Source organism: Empidonax traillii, unplaced genomic scaffold (assembly GCF_003031625.1).
Source record: "Empidonax traillii isolate 1590-97213 ecotype Southwest subspecies unplaced genomic scaffold, ASM303162v1 scaffold352:size1026972, whole genome shotgun sequence".
Taxonomy (NCBI): Eukaryota; Metazoa; Chordata; class Aves; order Passeriformes; family Tyrannidae; genus Empidonax; species Empidonax traillii.
Window position 1 is genome coordinate 529,331 of NW_020955545.1, and position 21,675 is coordinate 551,005.

The window sequence follows — 21,675 nt, forward strand, 5'->3', positions numbered from 1 at the left end:
CAAATGAGAGGTTCTCTTTTTAAAACAATTTTGGACCTGAATTAATCAACAACTTGGTAACAACCTGAGCCCTTATCTACAAACATTATTTAAAGATGTGCACAAGACCCCCTGCAACAATGACGTAATTTTATTCTGCAGTGGGAAAAATATTGCACTACTCTGCTAAGGAAACACTTCTCAAAGTTTTGAGAAATGTGTCCCAGAACTTAATCCCATGCAAATCCCATTCATCATACACATCATGAGCATGTAATATTTGCAAACTTTGGATTCAGCAGTTAGGACAGAGTACATGCATTTACTCTTGTGCAGAACTACATTAGAAAATTTTTTGAGTATTTTGTGATACAGGATCACTGGAAGTGGGGAAAGATGGCTCTAGTGGATGGGTGTACTTCTCATCAAGGCACAGCTTGACATCCCGTTAATCCTCACAGCACTTCTGATTCACTCAGACTTGCTGCAATGAAATTGCTCTTTAGCTTGTTCATCTGCATAACAAGTGATCTCTGATCACTTCAGAGATAGAAAGATCCATCCATGATAACATCAAGATAAAAGTTAAAAGCTTTGACGTTACAGACAGCTGGGAAAAAGATAATAATTTAAGAGTAATTTTCAGGAGAATATGAGGGCTACTTTGTGCAGGTAATACAGCGTGATGAAGAAATCATTTCACCCTGCCCTGAAGCTCTTAATTACCAGAAAAGCAACTCCCATGCAGTTCACTGTTTCCCAAAGAGCAGGAAAGGATCATTAAATCATCTAGTTAATCACCATTTCCCCACAGACATCTACATCTTACACAAAACGCCAGTCAACTTGGTTGTCTAAATCATGACCTTTAAAGAGGAACAAATCCACATGTATGTGGTGGTCATGTTGGCAGCAGCATCTGTATCATGGCCACTAGAATGCAAATGACCTGAAAAACTTTTACACAGTAAGAATGAAAAAACTTTTCTGTAGATGAAATACAGAGAGGAAAAAGGGAATTCAGAATTTTTAAAATGTAGTGCTATAGCTAATATCTAGTTTTATATTTAGGAAAATTGTCAAACAGCAATTAGTCTTAAAGGTAATCAGAGCATGCACCCAGCTATGAAAGAAAATAAGAAAAGTGGCCCAGGTAAAGATCTTTACATCTGTCTGAAATGCATTATCAAATATTTGAATAACTATCTTGAAAATTCCCATAAACCAAAGTCAGAAAGTCTAAGAAGCCTGATGTTCAAAGGGGTTACCATTTGATTCGTGTTTTAGTGCATGTCTCACAAATATTCTAGAAATACACCTCTGACTCAACAGGCCTGGCCTCTTGAGCTGAAAGGATCAACCCAAAACTCCTCAGGTATGGCAGATATGAAACAAAACAGATCTGAGTGGGAGCTGTTCAGAGATGAAGAATCTGCCGCAGGAAACGGGTGTTCCATTTTCATCCAGCCATTTCCATCGCCATTTTCACCATAGCAAAAAAAAAATCCTTTATCTGCAGTTGTCTTGTTCTGCTTTTCTTAGAGAAATTGAAGAACCTTGTATTTGATGATGGAGTGATGCTTATCTGGTTCAGCTAAAATACATCCCTGTTTCTGAAAAGCCAAAGTTGAAACTGAGTCTTACTGCAAAGCATTTTACCCAGATCTTACGGGGTTTTTCCCCCCTCTTTTTGCATGCCTATGTGTTTTTCCAAGGTCACTTAAAAAAGAGAAGCAAGAAAACTGTCATGTTCTAATATAAAGAACACCGTTTGTAATGGTGGAAACCCTCTTCCTATTCACTAGTCCTCTAGTGAAGTGAGCCCTTCAACTCCCAGCATGACCCTGAAACATCCCATGTCCAGCCCCATAGAATAGAGAGTGTTAAAATTTCCAAGAAGATATTCTTTGCTATTCTAGTTTCGCGACCTTCTTTTCTTGGTCCTAATTGCCCATTTAATTTTTCCCTAAATTAAAACAACTTCGATGGAAGTTGTCAAGCTTTGTGGACACAAATGAGAATAATTTAGACAACTGTACACTTTATTCATGGTATTCCAATTGTTTGTTTCACATACAAGTTTTAGAAGATTTTTTTCATATTTACTTCCCTTTTAGAGCTAAATAGGGCTGAACCTGGTTCCACTTGTTGCACGGCCTTTCTAAAAGCAGCCCTATTTCAGTGCCATCACAATAACTGTTTGAGATCTGTCTCTCAACCAGTGTGTAAGCAATAAATTCTGTTAAAATGGAGTGATGGTTTTAAAAACATCTGCATCAAGTCAGACAGCTTGCAGCACTCTATACACATTTGGCTGAAATTCACTGAAACCCTGAAGAAAACTTCTGTATCCCTGAAAGTGCTCAAGGCCAGGCTGGATGGAGCTCTGAGCAACCTGGTCTACTGGAAGGTGTTCCTGCCCATGCCAGGGTTGGAGCTAGAGAACCTTTACAGTGCCTTCCAACCCAAACCATTCTGTGATTCTATGACAAAACCTACTGTCATAAAAACATGTGAAAACCCATTACAGAGTCTAAACTTGTAACTCCTTACTAACAAAAAAAAGAGGAGACAGAATTCAGTTTTTATATCAAATGAAACTAATTTGTTACTGGAGTAATTATTGATTGTTACTTTGAATACTGACACAATACTGGTGCACTGATAGAGTTTTCATGGAATCAGAGAATGGTTTAGTTTGGAAGGAGCCTTAAAGATCATCTAGTTTAACCCCCCTGCCAACAACACAGCAACAACAAAGAACCCATACCTTCATTTCTGCTGCAGAATTAGCTTACTCTTGGCACTCCTATGCCATTCTATTCACATGGCCTGAGACAAAATTCGAGACTGAATGTGCTGTGCACACACTCAAATGCCAGGAGGAAGCAGACAGGAATGAAACACCAAAATATTTTTACTGCAAGCTAAACCTCCCAGGTTCTCCTGGAATGCTCAGTGTTAAGCTAACATCAGATTCCTTGAGGAGCAGAAGAAATATTTATGGTACAGTATTTATACCTTAGTTCAAAAGCTCCAACAGGAAGGCAACAAAATTTAAGTTAAATAACAACACAGTTTTGTAGGAAGCCATATGTCTCCTATAACGCCAAGCAAAGATGTCAGTCACAGTTAAGGATGCTCTGCATTTTACTGTTGAGAGTAATTTGTCAATAACTTGCATGACACTATGCTAAAAGATTTTTGCAGAGGAATCAGCCAAGCATTAGAGAACGTCAAATAGCTAAGAATCTACTAGCCAAAAACACTACATTAATCAAGTGTAAGTAGAGTGAATAACAACCTAGGAAGCGTTTCTTACATGATTAAAAAAGAAGACAGAAATAAAAATTCAGATAAGTTATAAAGAACAAAATTAAAATATCAAAAAAAAAAGGCAGCAAAAATAGAGAGACAATAATAAAAAAAAAAACCTACAGGGAGCTGCAAAACATTAGGCATGAAAATCATAAAAATATCTAATTTAGTGATAAAGCTGCCAAATTTAAAATAAAAAGGATGAAAATAACTACCAACAATGGAGAAGATTTGAGTTATTTACTATACTGAGTAATGAAAGATCCTAAGGAAAAGGAAAACAGAAAACATTAGTGAATGTATCTGATGATCTGTGATGTTCTTGAATTACAACTCAACAAAATAAAAATGATTAAATGGCATAGGATGTCTTCCACAAGGACTTAAACGATAGAGTTTCAAAAGAAGAAAGATAACCACAGCTTCCCCACACATAAATTAGTTGACTAAATAAGTCAGAGACGAGCTCTAGCAGAAAACAATGAATGCAACCCAACAACTATTACTTGCAATTTTTTCCAATGGAGTAGTATCTTCATGGCTACAAGGTTGATACTTTGAAGTTGTCCACCTAAAGGCCAAAATCTGCCTTCCAATATGAAGGTGAATCTCACGACAATTAAAAGGACAAGCAATCAAATCTATCTCAGTTTACCCTTTCTTGAATTTTAATTCAAATAACAGGAAGTACAACCAAAACTAAAAAATCATATTCATAAAATGGTTTAGGTTTGAAGGATTCTTCAAAGATTATCTAGTCCAAACCCCCCTGCTACGGGCAGGAACATCTTTCACTAGATCAGGTTGTTCAAAGCCCTATCCAATCTAATTTTGGACATTTCCAGTGATGGGCCATTCGCCACTTACCTTCTTCAGTGCCTCACTGTTCTCATTGTAAACAAATTCTACCTTATGTCCAATCCAAACCTACTCTCTTTCAGTTTAAAACCAATGCCCCTTGTTCTGTCACTACAGGCCCTGGTAAAAAGTGTTTCTCTGTCTTTTTTATAAGTCCTGTTTATAAACATCTTCTCTGCCTGTGCAGGCTGATGTACCTTGAGTTCATAGTTATGAAGGAGCACGAGAGGATCCCTCACAGAGCCAGTCTCTCTGAAGTGGTAGAAAGTATCTGAAGGGTTCCTGTCAAATGTGATGTCCTGCCTAAAGAAGCTGTCTCTTTTGGATGATACCAAGACACTTGTGTTTGCACACAAAGAAGTAATTAACTTAAGCACCATCGTACTCTTATTGGACATCAAAGTATCCTGTGCCTTCAAGAAGCACCATTTGTCACCATTGTATCCAAAATCCAAAATGTTTCCTTATCAGATAGGTTATCTCAGTCACTGTAGCAACAATGATATTCAAAATGCTGCTAAAGAATCTGAAAAGAAAAACCTACTGTCTACCACCACCATCAGTACATCAAGGTTTGAGCGATGATTTGTGTTTCTTTAGATCAACAGCTTTCCTTAATTAGCAGCCCCATTCCCCTCAGTTTCTCTAAAGCATTTTTAAAAGTGACTACCATTAAATAAAGTTATCAACTGATTTTCTTAAATACTTAACACCACAGAACTTCAATTAAATAAGCATCATAAATTTTTCATAGCAAAGAAAAAGTATTTTGCTATGGCAGTTCTCTATAATTTTCTGAAGTGTATTTAATGTTACAAACTGAAGTAAAGGTGACTGCCTCATTGCCACCCTGCAGCCCAGGGGAAGGGTTCAGAGTAAATTCCCAGTAACCTGAGTGCCAGCAGTCTCTTCCGTACATGAAAACCAACCAGGCTTCTCCATTCCTAACTTTGAGTATTTTAGCTTTGACTTTTTCACTCCCCATAAAGCACTCCAGAGGTACAGCATAGGCAAAGCACTTATTGAGTCACTTGAACAATTTATCCGGTTTTAATACGTTTTGAAAACCTTACTATATTTCTCAGCATAAGTCACTGTGAAACTGGTTTCACAGAAGGAGGGTTCATTTCTAGGACAGAAGAGAAGATCAGCAATCATGCAGGAATGTCATTGTATCACCATCAGTGAGTTTGAAGTTTACCACCTGGACTCAAGCTCCACGGTTTGGCACACGGTCCTCAGCACTGCAGGAGATGCACTGGCTGTGTCTGCCTGAAGCCAGTCCTTCCAGGCAGAGCAGGGGAGGTGGAGGTCACCCTCCTCACTGTCTCTGGGTTGGGCAGTCTGGAACATACAGCGCACTTGTTGCTAAGTAAAATACTTGAATTGTGCACGGCTCCAGAAGATGACACTCCACTTTGTGAGGCATAATTCATTCCACAAAAGGCTAAGTCTCATTCTTAGAAAGCAGGCTGTGCCTTTCCAGCTATGCCCCAGAAGACCATGCCATATAAGTGTGTTCAGAAGAATCACAGGCAAAAGAAGCTTTTATTTGCTGTATTAGCTGGCAACAAGTGTACTTCTATGCTCTACGATTTTCCTGTTTCTGAAGCACATTATAAAAGCACTTACTACTTTCCTCTGTGCTAAGCAAATATTACCAGCAGTAACCACTGGCAAATACCAACTCACCACTGGGTTAGGAAAATTATTTAAAAGCAAATAAAAGCCCTCAAAGCTGGAAATCTTCAGTAAAAATAAAATAGATACTTCAGTGTTTGTATGGCTAAATGAACAATACCTGTAATCTGGACAGATATTAATAAAATTAATGTCCTGTTAAGGAGGCGGCTTAGAATACAGTGCATTTGTTTACTGTGTCTTATAAGTATTACAGTTTCCATAGAAACAAGAAAGAGAGAAAATTTTAGGACTGGGCAACAAATTCTAATGACTTTTTGTAAGGAATCATTACCTATATATTTAGTGCAAATACATCATCAAGATTCATACCCAGGTATATGAATCATTGATCACTAGTCCTAAAGCAGAGGTGCTCGTGATTGTACATGATTTATGGCAACAAAAAGAAAGGGCACATCCTTTAACACATGGTATTAACAGTTCATGCCATGCTGGTCCTTCCTCTTCAGGCTTTTCAATTTTGTATTGCTTCCTCCAACTGCCCCCCAAATCAGAATGGGAGCAAAAAGCAGTGAAGCATTTTTGCCATATACTTCCCTTTCCCTGAAGCTTATGTGGTATCTTATCCCTTACATTTGCAATCACCTGCAGCTTAACCATGATGTAATTTCTTATGCCTTGTGGGCTGATTTCTGTGACTCACAATTTCCAAATATATTTGTGAAGGTGGTTCATGAATTAAACTTCTGTCAGCTGAAGCCTCCAGCATTGTTCTGCCCATGTTCAGTATGGAGGCTCCTGGCTCTCAAGTTTTAACAGCACAGTACAGAGGATCAGTCCTCAGTTTATAAAGGACATTCAAGAAGCTGTTACATAAGGTAAGAAAAACCGCAAATGCCCCCCTGGCTTTTTGTCATCCCATAGTTATTCTTCGGTAAGTTTAGGCTTCCTATATAAACGACTGAAAATCTGCAGATGATTCATCCTGAGGGTTTGCTGTCAGATGAGCACAGTTATGAGTTATGCTTCTCGTAGTTTCTCTGGTACTATACTCTTACCCCTCACTTCTTCCCTGATTTTAAGCTATGTCCAGATAAGACCTGAGGGACTCTGGGACAGCAGCTTTGTTCAACTGTGAATTCACACTTCCTCACTTAAGCATTTAATTACCTAAGTCTAACAAATCAACGGATTTTAATGAAATTAATGCAATCTACAAGGGACAATATGCATCTAATCTTGTACAATGACTTTCACAGAGGTATACCGAAATATTAGCCTCCCTTATGGTGAAACATCTTCATTTTCTCTGCTCCTTCCCTGCTCCAATGATCTTTGCCTCAAGAAAATAAGCTAATAGGACAGTTTTTGCTGTTTCTAGGCTCTTCCTCTGCTTCTCCCTGCTCAACAGCATCACTCCTCTTGCCTGGCGGACTAGGAGAGATTCTCTGGAGATACAGATTGTGTGTCTTACCCAGTGCAGAGTCATACTGAGATGAATAAACCTCATGCATGGAAGCATTTGCTACCATTTAATCTCAAGTGCAGAGGGTGCAGCACTGCCTCTGGAAACATACTTCTACAATAAGAACCACCAACAGCTTTGGGGATCATATGCAGTATTGGTGCAGAAATGTTTGATATTTCCCATCACGACAGAAAGGAAACAAGTGGTTAAATTACTGCCTGTTGTGCATGACTGTAGACATTAGCAGCTGTTATTTATAGCTCCCATTATGTTATAGTATCCCAAAAGGCAGGAGAACTGCGTCATACAGCATTACTACAAATAAAATCATTCTAGCAACGTAAAACCATTTTAAGCACAGGGAATATCACTGTAGCTTATCTTTAAATGGAAAGCATGAACAGCTCAGATGTTTCAATAACAAAATGTATGTTTTAGTACTCCCATCCCATCAGCTAATACAAGAAGAAATAGGAAGGACAGGAAAAATTGCACATTAATAAAGTCATTTGAAAGAAAAAAAGGTACATCTGGAAAAAGTCTCCACCAGTACATCAGTGGAAGTGGGATGTCCTTTTCTGGAAAATGCACAACTAGAATGAAAGAGAGCTCTGATGGTTTTAATCGTAGAAATGCTTGTATTCTACATATTTTTTAATCTGTTATTCTACCCTAGGGAGTTATATACTAGTCCAAAAGATGAGGCAGACTACTCCAAATTAAGGAGCATGCCTTAGAGCAGGCAAACACTCTTCAGGCATCTTATGAAAATAAAAGTTATCTAACACTGTGAACATCTTGATACAGAACCCAATTCCCCATACCCTCCCACTCTTCTAGTAAAAAGGGGCAGTGGAGGAGTGGGTGGGGGTGTGTGGAAAAGGACAAAATAAAGCAAACAACAATTTCTTAAAACAGATTTGGTTTTAGAATTTAGCAATGTGAATTCTAGTCCTTATTTTTTCTAACTTACATTCTTTTTGCAAGAAAAATTTTATTACAAGTTCCATTATTCCCAAAACCCTGCAAAAACAATGTTTAACTCTTCAAAACCTTTAAGACCTCCCCCCAAAACTGGATTGCGATACAACTGACATGAATCTGGAATAAAGGATTGGTGGTCACTTCCAATGCTGTTCCATTGCTTCCTCCTCTCAGGACTGGGTGTCTTCCCAAAACACAATCTGACCTCTTTTTAGAATAACAATCTACTTAAATAGTTGAATTGCATTTTAAGGGGGAAAGGAATATAATTCACATGTGAAAATTTTATAGCAAATGAAACATATCTTTTGCTTCTATACTTTACACAGCTGATTTATGTATGATTAATGCATACCAGCCAAGAGATCTGTCCTTGCTTTCAAGGTGCCTTAAAGTAGCTGGAGAGGCAAGACAGTACTGAAGCAAGGAATGCAAATACTTTTCTGTAGGCCCTTCTGAGACCTTTTAAAGGTAAGGGAATAGATTCTTTTGGCCCACAGTCAAATTCCTCTAGTGGTAATGAAATATCAGTGTGGTCTACTGAACCCACATAAAAAATTAATTCAGGAGTCCTCCAGCATTATAGCTATATTCCTCTGAGATCTGTAAGAATTCCCTGTGCTCCTCACCATTGACTTAGACTTGATCTAGAAAAACGTGCCAACATTCTATCTTACTCACTTTATGAGTAGAAATGTCTAACTTTTGATTTCTCTGCTCAATTCCACACTCTATAACTCTACCCACACAGTGCACTGTGTTGGCCAAGACATATATTTTAGCAGTGGACTTCAAAACTATGTTCCTCCACAAGAGAGTGCCCGTGTGCAGTACACACACACACAGCTCCTCAGTCCATGTGATTTACATGCTGCCTGGGCAACCATCTGTTTCACAAATAGATGAAAGCACTAAAAAATAAAAATTCCAAACTGTGGCATATAGGAAGCAGTCATTCTACATACACTTTCATTTAGCAAGACTTAGTCTCATTACTAATATGACCAATAATCAGAGCTGTTTCTGCTGGTGATGATGCACAGTTCTCTCTTCCTTCAGCAGCTGAGCTATATGCATTGGAAAGCTCTATAAAACATTTCAGAAATAAAGGTCAAGTAAGCTTTCTTGAAAGGGATGCTGTTTTCTGGACAGAATTTCCTTCCTACATACCTTCAGCTTCCAGGACTCATATGATGTCAGGCAAAGAGACTGCAAACACACATGCTCACATGTGCCTCTAGAATTAAGCTTCACCAAGTTGGAGAGCCTTCTTCAGTCCCTGATCCCCTCACACATATGAGGGTGTTTCACTGATGTGAAAGTGCTATTTTACAGCTAAGAGAATACATCCAGTCCCAAGAGCACAGGTGTTAGGCAGCACTTGCCCTTCAGGGGAGCGTGTTTTATCGATCTTTGAACATTTAACGTGACATCTAAGCATCAGTGAAGTCTCTTGCTCAGTTTTTTTGATTTTAAGACTACACAGTTTTGGGTGAAGCACAACTGTGACTGTTCATAACAGTAATAAGAGGGTAAAAACATCTCTTGGGAGGAACTAGCTGTAGTAGAGGACCTTGAACTCTTAAAAGGACTTTGCACTACGCTTGCAACCAGCTAGGACACCATGCAAAGACTGAAGCACTTAAATGTTGTGCTGTGATCATGCTTTTTTACACCATAACCAGAATGGCACACAGATCTGCGCCAGCTGGAGTCTTAAAACATTTTTATGCTCACACATATCCAGAGTCTTCTAGCCTGTCCAATTATTTTAAGTGGACTAATATGTGTTGATTAGCTTTATAGTTGGAAGTCTTGATACTGAAGTCTGAGGTCCTATTGATCTTGAGATCATAGACCTGACCCCTTTGAAGTACGAGTCTACCCCAAACTGCCTATATTTTTGAACACATAGAGACAGATTTTAGTGAATCAAGATGGACAATCCTAGGCAGATACAGATCCAATACGACAAGACAGTCTTCTGGCTGGTTTGAGACTGCGAGTATATAGTTCCTTATTCTAGACAGATCTAGCAGTACTAAGAAGTCTAAAATGGCCACAGGGTATTGCCTCACACCCTTTCATCAGTTTATCCTTGCACAGTTCAGTTCAGTTCAGTTCTCCTTTCTTCATCCTTTACTGGTGATTCCCAACACCTCTACAGAGTCATGGTTACAGGTATTGTTTATAACAGCTCCAATTACAAGTTTTATTTATTTTTGAATTTTCAGAAGTTGGTATCATATGCCTATCAAACTTGAAGCAAAACAACCTTAATGCCAAGGTATGAGAACATCCAGATAAACTAGAAAATTAAGAAAATACTTATTCTTCCTTTATTTTCATCCCTCTAATTCCCATTTCCATGGAAACTGGGCTGGAAAGTACCAGCAGGCAGCCTGCAGCTGAACATCTGAATGAAAATGCTCATGTTGAACTCAGCAAGCAGACAGCAGGTGAAATCTGCAGGAACCGTCTAAAAATCTATAGCTACATCTTGAAAGGAAAAGGACAATCTCAGTTTCAGCAAAGAACCTCCAAAGAGGATGACACTAACCCTAGTGAATATTCTTACATTGAAGCAGCTGATAATCTAACTTCCTCTTTGGAACACAAGAATAAATTTCTTTATCACAATGGCACAAGACAAAAATCCATCACAATTAATTAAGCGCTTCAAAATATTCAGATGGAAGATAATATGCTAAGTTATTTTTGTAACAGTACTTTGGCTTCTGAACATTATCCTGTAATTCCTTCTGTGAAATCAAACTGGCTGCTGTACAGTTCATACAGACACATTGTCAGCCCACTTGATGGCTTTTCTCACAAACATCCATTGTATTTCAATAAATATATATATATATATATATATACATAAAACTAACTAGCACTAGTAACATATTTCCTAGCTCTAAAATACTTGGTTTTGAGCACCAATTCACCTTTTATTTTAAAAGCCAGTAAGACAATATTGTTGTGTATATATAGTAAAGAGAAAAAAAAGCAATGTTGACTTCTTTATCCAATTTAGTAAAGTTTATTGCAGGAATTCTATTTAATACCATCTTAGATTTTTCTCCTGTTCAATATTTGTTCTTCAAGCAACAGGAAGAAAAGCAAACAAGCAAAGGATGAAACATTTCTGTCTTGGGCTGTACTTTACCCAATGAAGAGATTGGTTATTATTAAACTCCAGCTTTTGTATATAAAGCAATTACCACTCTCTCAAGCAGATATTATTCATTCTTTGCAGAAAGCAGAACATTGGTCACACGTTTTTTCAGTGTAATTTTAGCCAATGCAGTGGACAAAAGAGGATGATTATAATGAAAGATTTAACATCTTGTGCAAGATCAATATCACAAGAGCTGATCTGAAAATGGGTAAATGGGTGATGAAGAAACTTGAAACAGCAGAAATATCTTTTCCTTTTTTTTTATTTTTTGAAGAGTGTTGCTTAAAGTGTTGCTCAAAGAGCTATTTATCAGAATAAAGTCAGTATGATCAGTGCAGGTGCTCTTTATTGTACCTATGTTCTCCTTCACAATGAGAGGGGAAATTCATGCTTAAAACTTCAAAGAAAGAATCAGACTGAGAAGCTGCTAGCAACTATTGATTCATTCCTTCCTTTGGGATCTTCAGTGGTAAAAATGAGCCCAAATTTGCAGTCTACAACATATCAAACCCACAGCTATAGTGGAAAAGAATAGTACAGAAGCTTTTCGTGCAATTTCCTTGCATGACAGGAAACTAATAACTGTGTATCAAGAGCACACTAGAGGCAGACAAAGCCCACAGATATCAGCATCTCAGCAGTGCAAATGTGTCCATTTAACAGCTGCAGCAGTGGTAAAAATCACACCAAGAGCCTTCTATTAATGAGTCCCATTGATAACTCACATTTTACTGCACCAAGTATATTTGTGCTCACCTTGAGGATCATTTATTGTGCTAGATCACGATACAGGGAGCCCTGGGATAAATAAAAATCAAACCCCAAATAATTCACTTATCTGCTTTAAGACTGCTTAAACACAGCATACACAAAAGCATAAGCTTTCAGATATATTTCCTCTCTTTATTTGCATGAAATTTTCTACATCTTAACAACCCACATGTACTGCCTGAAGAATTCTATTTCAAGCAAGACTGGAAATAAAAATAAATTTAAAAATACATAAATTTAAATAAAAATAAATACAGCAGGGTACATTGACTTCTCTGTTTCAAATCTGCATTTCAACTCCTCAATTTTTTGTTTAGGGATGCCAAAACATGTTGCATTTAATGGCTATCTTCATTTTGAGGGTACAAACCAAGTGTAGTGCTCATACTGCGTGAACAGCTCTCTGAGGGGGGAGGGAGCAGGGAAGGACAGCCTCAGCATCTGCCTAAGGTTTACAGAAGTGACCATGCAGAAATGGGAGGAACTTCTGATTTCGCTGAGGATTTCCCATTAACAAGGGATGGATCGTTGCTGGGAAATATTTATAAAGGGAATACAAGCCACCTGCATACGTATACAGAGGGTGGTAGATGTCCACCAAAAGGGGTGGGTTATTTCTCCCAGCTGGAGCTGGAGAGAAAGAGGGTTATAATTCAAGAAAATAAGCAAGCTGCTCCCCACCAGGTCATTCACAGTTTCCCCTTACAATCTTGTTACTAACGCCTGTAAGAGCATGTAACTGCTTTTCTTCCAATTAACTTTATAACTGCTAATGCATCCCAGTTGTTGCTGGCTGGTTAAATTCCAAGAGATGGAAAAAAACTTAGTGGGGACATCAATAAAGTTTTTACCGTATGATTATGGCATATAAGATGGAAGTGCAGAAAAAACGTGTCTGATCTGGGATCTTTTGCCTCTTGAGGCACAGATGATGTGACAAATACCGGTTCTGGATACCACCTAACATGATAATGAGCACATATTATGCCAGTGCATACTATATGAACTTTTAATTTAGTAATGAAAATATGATTAACAGAAAACCACAAATAAATTAACACTTAAGAAATGAAACATCACTGTCTATTAGCAATGTTTTATGCAAGCAGCCAACTAGCAGTATTCAGTGTTATATTTAGAGAATGAGATTCTGTAAATGCCTTACATGTTTGAAAATTAATCATTCTTTAACCTTTGAAATACCTAATCTTGTTAAATATGTACCTTCTTCCAAAACTGCATTGCTGTGGAACAGCTGAATTACATTTTTTATGCTCCATTTTCAAAGTCTCTGCAGGACATATTTTTATAGCTTAGTTATAAGAACTGAGAATAAAGGTTCATAGTAGGAGTACTAACAAATCATCGCCATGGGAAGGAGATCATTGCTGCCGTGTACCCTTCTTTCCATGCATAGTTCTCCAGTTTACAAATACAGAATATCAATACCACAGAGTGTGGTTACTTCAATGTCCTACACAGAGCAGGAAAGGACAAGGATATGCGCAATTTTCTAGAGTACAGGCAATCCAGGGGCATATTACTTTTAAGGTTAACTGCACATATTCCACAAGAATCGAACTTAGGCTAGGTCTGAAGGGCAGCCAGATGAAAGAATGGCCTGGCAGCACTGGCTCTGTTGTTCCCAAGGGCTCGTTTCTTTCTCTGAGGTGCAGCTCCAGTGCAAACATCATGAAAGAGGCTGGTCATGAAGGCACTCTTGAATGAGGAGCCCAAGACCACCAAGCTGGCTACACTTGAACTGTTGAATGGATATAAATAACTGGAGAAACTATTACTGCACCTCTCCCTTTCACCCATCTGTACTCTCTACAGCATCTGTGTTCTTCCCTAACAGTTTTGTCGGTCTCATTATATGCTTCTTCCCCTCTTTCTTCTCCCATCCTTCCCGTAGTCCATCTCTCTTTATCCTTCTCTCATTATTAGGAACAACACCCAAGTCTGCCTATTGCTCAGTTCCTCCCAATGTCAACAGCTGAATGCAAACAGACCTATAGCTTGCAATCAGGCAGTTTTTCTGGGCTCATTTACTGATAATGGAGCTGGACAAGATTATGTCTGATGTAAACACTTGAATGCAAATAGCACATTTTACATTTACCCATATTTAATGAATTTCTGCTTAGTTTGGACTAGTTGATTCAGATGTAATCAAACAAGACAAAGGATCATTTATCTCTAACAGATTCAGTGAATCAAACACAAATTTAGTCATTCTTTTCCTCCAAAAAGGAGTTAAAAAATCCCCCATGAACTGTCTAAACTTTCCTTCTTCTCTCTGCCAAATATTTAAACACTGTAAATGGGGGAAGCAGGGATAACAGAACACAGACTTCATTTACTTTGCACCTGCTGGTAACTCCCCACTATATAGTATGTAAGCATAAAAATACTTACTGCAGCAGTCACACAGAAGCCATAGAACTTACAACTGTTTTCACACGTGAGTGTGCTTGAGTTGTTCAGCAGTTGTTACATATGCAAACCTGATAGGTTTCCTCTTCAAAAAGCTTAGTTCAAAGTTTTCAAAACCAAATTTTACATTAGGAAGCACCTTTCTTTTTTTTAATGCCCAAATGAAGGCAGTTTTGAAGGTGACTGAGATTTTAGATGTCTTTCTTGATATTGGTCATAAAGGCATATTATACCCTCTCTATATAAATGGTCAGCGTTACTGCCCATATCCAGACAATCACTTCATGCAACACTGGCTTTGATATCTTCTTTATGGGTAAGTTGAGAAGAGTTTGGTTGTCAATGGAATCTGGATCAAGCTCTTATATTACAAATAAAAGAATCAAAATAATTGGCACAGGATACTAGCAAAGGAGCACATAGACTGGGCTGAGGTCATTATACCAAGTTCAGTGTTCAGAAAATCTTGACATTATTGTGAAGGCCAAAGTCTGTCTGCAGACTAATTATGAACTTTCAAATTCTTGCTAGAAGGGGTATATTATTAACTGTCTTACTATAGTACTTCTATTGTGTTCACAGATAAAAATGGAAATCAGATTTCAAATTTCATTTGAGCATTTGCAGGTAACCACAAGTCCCTCTACAGTTCAACATAGTTCTCAGATTCTCTCTGTAATTACTCTTAGTGCAAACTGTGCCTGAAATACAAGTAATAGCAACCCAAGGGCAAACCAGTTTATTTGAATGGTAGCTACTGGGGGAAGGGCAGATGCAGCCATAAGGGATTCAAGCAATCATATATATTCTATTAAGAAGATATCAAACAAAAACCTATATTTTTCCTCCTACTTCTTTGAAATTAGTCTGTCAAATCATACTCACAGTTGCATATACAGTCACTGTCACTCAATTTATATTATTATTGAAATGATTTTAAAACTTATTTTAAAGAAATTGTTTTTTTCCTGTCACAAAAAAATGTAAAATTAAATCATAACCTTCTTCTCACCCAATATCATTCTCATCAATTGATTTGTTCTAGTCACAAACACATTACTCTAAGTTTCCTCTTGCAAACAACTCTAAGTTTCCTCCGGCATCGTTCAAGATTCTCATTCTGTCTACCCCTTTAGTTTATTCCTCCAGTCTACTCCTCTACTCTGAAAAATAAGCATAGAGCAAGCATTTATCTTCAGTAAGAGCTATGTGTGACTTAATGCTTGGCACCTTTGTGAATCAAGAGGACCAGACTGCAGACTTCAGTATTAAACCCCCTTTCTTGACAAAGCTGTAACTTTATAATTAACAACACAGAAATGCTTCAGAAGTTCGTACAAATACCTTTTTAAGCAAGACCTGACTGCAACCTCTACAACTGCAACAGCTCCAGAAAATTAACAGAATACACAAAGTCTTCACATGAAAGCAGGTAATTTAAACAAAACATCCAAGTAATCACTCCCTAGAAGATAAAACTTCAGTGGCCATAAATAGCAAACAAGACTTTTCTATATAATCCAATTTGAGTTTGTATTTCTCCAAATCATATTACAATGTTAACTCATTAAGAAAAAAGTTTACCTGTGTTCCTGTCAGGTAAAATACAGCAATGCTTCTGCAGTATGCCAGGCAGAACCTGTGGCAACAAAGAAACAGGCGTTATTGTACATATATATTCTAACATCATATGAAGAAGAGCCAGTGATTGCTGGAACACTGCATTTGCTGCATATGATCAAGCTTTGTGCTCTCAAACTGCATCCAAATTAGCTATCATGTGATGTAAATATGAACCCCACTCATTAGGAACCGCAAACAGAAAAGAAAATTAGCTGCTCACTACCTGCCTGTAAAGTTAGTTTCACTTTCTTGCATTGACTACAATATCAAAAGTTGCTTAAAGAACCCAAGACCATAATTAAAAATGCCCTACTTAGAAAGAGACCATGTTACCAGTCAGTGATGCTGTTGTTCCTGATTTTGCACACATGGCCCTGCAGTTACAGCATCTTGTCATAAAACACTCAGGTCCAAATTCCAAAGCACAGCATTTCCCTCTCCACACAGCCAGTTCCAGTAGACTACTCAAAACTCCAGAGAATGGGGACAGAGAAGATCCCAAGTTTGTGATTCACCACATCCACCATGCTCTGATGCTTCTGTCAGCCAGCAAGAAATGCTGCTGGAGCTTACCAGCACCTATAGCCCTTTTTTACAGGCAGACCCTCCCTCTGCTTCCCAAATTTACATATGAAAGTCACCTATCTTGGTACAGACAGCCAACTCTGGTGGTCCTACCAGCAACAACCTGTGCATGAAGCACCCAATACCTCATTGTAATCCAACTTTTAAATCTACAATTTATGCCCTGTACAGTGATATCAATAGCAGTAGAACTGTAGCTTAAAGTTTAATGAAAAATCCCACTCTGAGATGGCTTCTTTAAATTTTTCCCTTGGAGGTCAATGTGCACACTTTAAAGTCCGAAACTTAAAAAAACACCACTTAGTCTGTACAGACAGGAGGCCAGCACAGCCACTGTCAGGAAATCCTGGGCTCCTAATGTCTAAGAAGACCCCAAGAACCATCACACTGGTTCTGAAAATTCAGGAAGGAAAATATTTTACGCAATAGAGGCATTTTTATTTTTCACAAAGACCTCTGTTGCTGTTTGGCCAAGGTTAATAGCCAGGGATGAGGCCACTAAGAGACAGACACATACAGCCCCTACAGCAGCACCATATGTCCCCATTCCTCCCTGCAGGACTTTTCCAATACACACTTTCATTACTACCAGGAGAACAAACACCTCCGTTCGTGTGTCCTCCAGCACAACAAAATAAAGTCTTAAGAGCCTTGCTGCACCCTGCTTCCTCCTGAATGCAGAGGCAGAGCCACTGCAAAACTCGGCTTTTGTTACAACTTCGTGAGTCAGTCTGTCGTCAGGAAGCCTCCCTGAACAAAAAGCAATGGGTACAACTGACTGGGATGAGAACAGTGTCCCTATCCAAGTCCTCTAAATTCTACAGAGGGCCTAGCATTTAAATGTAAGCTCTTACAAAAGCAATTCACTTATTTGGGCATAATTCTGAAATTAAACTTATGGATAAAACATAAACCATAAAAAAATATCAGCTTGCCTTACTCTGATTCACAGGCAGCAGGCAGCTTGTATTTGGGGAAGGACCAATAGCACAAATAACAATTCTCTGAAAACCACACTCATCATTCTCCAGTGTTTCTAAATTTTAAAATAAAAATAAAAAAACCCCACAATAATTCTTGGAACTACAGTGTCATATGTACAAACTACAGCATTTTTCCTATAGCCATGGATATAAATAACAGGTCTTACAGGCATCAAAAGCATAAAAATTAGAAGCAGAGAACAAAGAAATACTAAAATGAGTAGAGACAGTCTTTCAAAGCAGTTTAATACAGACTGAATTTTAAAAAACACAGTCTTACTCAAACATAAAGTAACATTTAGTTTCTCAGGAATCTGTCACATTTTCTTCCCCACATTCACGAACCATGGAGAAGAATTATGAATTTATTATGAGCTCCCAGGTAATCAAACTGAGACTGAAATTATAAGAAAAGACAAAAAAGAGCAGATCTGGAGTAGAAAAACAACTTCAATGGGGGGAAAAAAAAGCAAAACTCTGGAAAATAATTTACCCTTCCTGGTAAACTGGATATTGATAAGAGAACAGTCACACTGAAAAGCACAAGCTGGAAAAACATTTTTGTCCCTTCACTCTCCTAAGTGTTAAGTAGGCAAACAGTATGGCAAAGGCTTAAACAATGCTTCCTGCTCCCCAGCCCTTTAACATGTTTACCCTGCACAAAGCCAGTTTCTGGCTGGTAGGAGTTTGATATCAACCTCCCACTTACTTATCTACAGTATACAGATTTTTACACTGTACCCATCTCCATGGTATCCAAGAGCCTTTTCACACTGCTCTCCTCCCACTTTCTCCCCACTTTGTTTCTCTCCTCTCAAGGGAACCTGAGAGGAGAATTCCTCAGCAAAACTGTCACCTTTCCCTCTACGTGCCTCTCCTTCCCCCTGCTGTTTTGCTTTCACTCATTTGCATATTTTAATACCTGGTTTATTGCTTAAAATGTCTAAAATGCCTTATGGCTCAGAGATTTTTCTTTAATTTCACAGAAAACGCCTAGGTTAATTTTTGTTTCTTTTGGTTGTTCAAAACTTTACCTACACAGGCATTTTGAGTGAGAATCTTCACCCAAAGCAGACTTGGAGTGATTTCTGCTGTAGAAATCAAAACATGGGAGCAATCAGAGAGATTTACATGCAGAGTGGGTGGGGAAAAAAGGCAAAAAAGAAACAGGTTTCAATTATGTTAACTGATGATTTAACCTTCAGTTGTTTTATAAGCTATCAGCTGGGAGATAAGGCATTGCGATACTAAATTAAAACTGGACTTCTAGATGCAGAAACAGAATAACAATACAGCTGGTGGTATGTCCTTAACATCAAGGTGCTTCCCTAGCAATAGGCAAATTAACTCCAGTCCACAGAACATAGCTAGGCAGACACATGTGGCAGGAACACAGTCTTTGCTTATGGTGCCAAGTTGAAAGCATCCTCAAATTCAGTGAAAAACACTGCTTTTTATTGTTGGATATTGATTTGGACCTATTTAAATTTGTTTTCACTACAAGTTACTGTGCTTAGATGTATAAAAATATATAGTTATCATAATTAGTGTTCAAATTTTAACTTGCAGCTGTACAATACACATACTCAGAAAGCTCCTCAGAGCACCACAGGGTAGTTACATAGCTATTGCAGTTCAGTAAAGATTATATTTTTACGTTTACTTGGAAACTTTCCTTCAATTTCTAAAAAAATAAGACAGATGAGTCCTCTCAGTGTTTAGCAGGCAATATTTTTTTTTAGAGTGGTTTAGCAAGAACTAGAATTAATTCCTAAAAAACATTTTAAATTCGGAAAGCACTAACCCAAAACCCACTTAAAAACAAAACAAAACAAAACCGCCACTTCACACGGAAGTGGAAAAATTAGAAGGAAAATAATTCTACTATGGAAAAATTCCTCTGTGACATGGATATCTACTCACTTAAAAGGATCTGCTACACAATGATCAGTCCTCTCTATGGTACTGAAAGATAAAAACGTTTAGCTTTCTATTCCACTTATAATTGCACAGCTAAGATGGCCATAGAAAAATGAGCTGGATACTATTTTCACTTCTCCATTTACATTTTTTTCTGCTGAAACATAAATCAACTGAAAAGGAATGCTTCACAGGTCCAAATTTATAGAACATCCCACTCAGGAGTCCAAGTGCTTGATAGATGAAATTTAAGGTAGAAATTAACAAGGATTTATACTGTGAATTGTAACTTGCCAGAAGGAAGGAAGCTCAACTTGAATTTCAGGTCCCAAGCTGAGAAAATAAATTTTTCTGCTTTTTTACATCCTAGAAATCCAGTGATCCCAAGGACTAGGAAGTGAGAATATACCCTTTTGGCCATGCCAGACACACAGATCCCCTTCATGGCCCTTGTGGTCATGTTCAAACATTTCCAAGGACTGCCTCTGAGAGAGGCCCTGTGCTCCAAACCTCTCTCTCCCAGAAACCTATTAAATATAGCATGTGAGGCATTTTTATATCAAGAATATGGTAACATTCAGAATAAAATGGGTCAAAAACATACAGGGAAAATCCACATCAATTTATAAAATTCCAGAGAAAACATATTACAGAATTTGAGCTTTACTCATACACCGACATCTGGAAAGAAATGGTCCTTGGGCAGAATCAGCCACCCAGGGTGCCTCACATCTTCTGTGAAAGCAGTACAGTACTGGAGAGAATTCAGGCTAGATATGTGGGTGTGATCCAGTGAGTGAATTCCTATTTATTTGCCTTTCAAATGATTTGTCACTTCTTTGGAAAAGAGAGGCACCTCCTAGACCTTGCTACCTGCACTGCTCTGTGCTAAGCATTGCTGTTTTCCCACCATCTGCACAAACCTCATGGAATGAATTATGACTGTTTTCATTCTAAGGATCATATTCATTCCATCTCTGTATTTGCTTTTTCTTATATTTGTCTCAGGGCTTTTATTTTAGGCAATATTTCTTTGTCAGCTACTACAGAGACGTTTTGGAATAATGTTTGTAGCTAGATCTTAAACCACTGGAAATCCTGTGCTCACAGTCCTCTGAATGTCTTTTGCCTCCTGTTATTACAGAGGTGTATTTTTTTCCATTTTTTTAATTGTTTCTTTCTATTTTGGACTTCATATCTGAGGATTTTAGATGTCTCTGTCCCATTGACATGTTACAAGAAGGTCCTGCCTCTCTGGAACCTATTGACTGCTGCTTCTTAAGCAGAAAGGAAGGATTTGGCAGCTAATTATGTACTGTGTCTGTAAAGGTGTCTGACTTCAGACAGGGTGTAAACAGTGGGCAAGGTTTGCTGTTCACAAGCTGTTGGGTGACACAAAGCATCATAAATCAAAGGTTAATCATTATAGCATTACAGTTATTCTTTCAGAACAGATAGTCTCATGCAAGACACGGGGGAACAGTTTTAAACTAAAAGAGAAGAGATTTAGATTAAATATTAGGAAGAAAATCTTTACTTAGAGGGCAGTAAGGCACTGCAACAGGTTGCACAGAGAAGTTGTGGATGCTCCATCCCTGGACTGGTTCAAGGCCAGCTTGGATGGGATTTTGACCAGCAACTTGGTCTAGTGGAATGTGTCCCTGCCCATGATAAGGGGGTTTGAACTAAATGATCTTTCAGGTCCCTTCTAACCCAAGGTAGTCTATGATTCCATACTGATTCTACGCAACCAGTGGTGAAGTGCTGCATCAAGTTATTGCCTTCAGCTACCTAAAAAGATGCAGTTGGTTCAACCTACCAAAGACAAATCTGAACTTCATTCCACTTCCACAAGCATAATTATTTTTGGTTAAGCTTTTTATGGAATACCTAGGGAGTGTATTAATAAATAACTGTTATTGTTT

The 21,675-nt window shown here is 38.1% G+C and overlaps 1 protein-coding gene and 1 long non-coding RNA gene across 11 annotated transcripts in view; one reads left to right on the forward strand and one right to left on the reverse strand.

The window, feature by feature from the left end:
* Positions 1-21,675, reverse strand: part of DLGAP2 (DLG associated protein 2) — a 457,096-nt gene that overhangs the window by 358,587 nt on the left and 76,834 nt on the right. For all 9 annotated transcript variants that reach the window (XM_027892460.1, XM_027892444.1, XM_027892443.1 and 6 more), the window contains one exon: positions 16,224-16,278. In XM_027892460.1, the coding sequence (XP_027748261.1) occupies positions 16,224-16,278 (55 nt within the window). Of the gene's footprint in view, positions 1-16,223; positions 16,279-21,675 lie in introns of those variants that run through there.
* Positions 6,530-11,666, forward strand: LOC114061719. 2 transcript variants are annotated; one of them, XR_003572191.1, is made up of 3 exons: positions 6,530-6,677; positions 8,636-8,722; positions 11,511-11,666. It is a non-coding gene; the product is annotated as an uncharacterized LOC114061719 (long non-coding RNA). The 2 variants fall into 2 exon arrangements; XR_003572192.1 differs by having other exon boundaries at positions 11,553-11,666.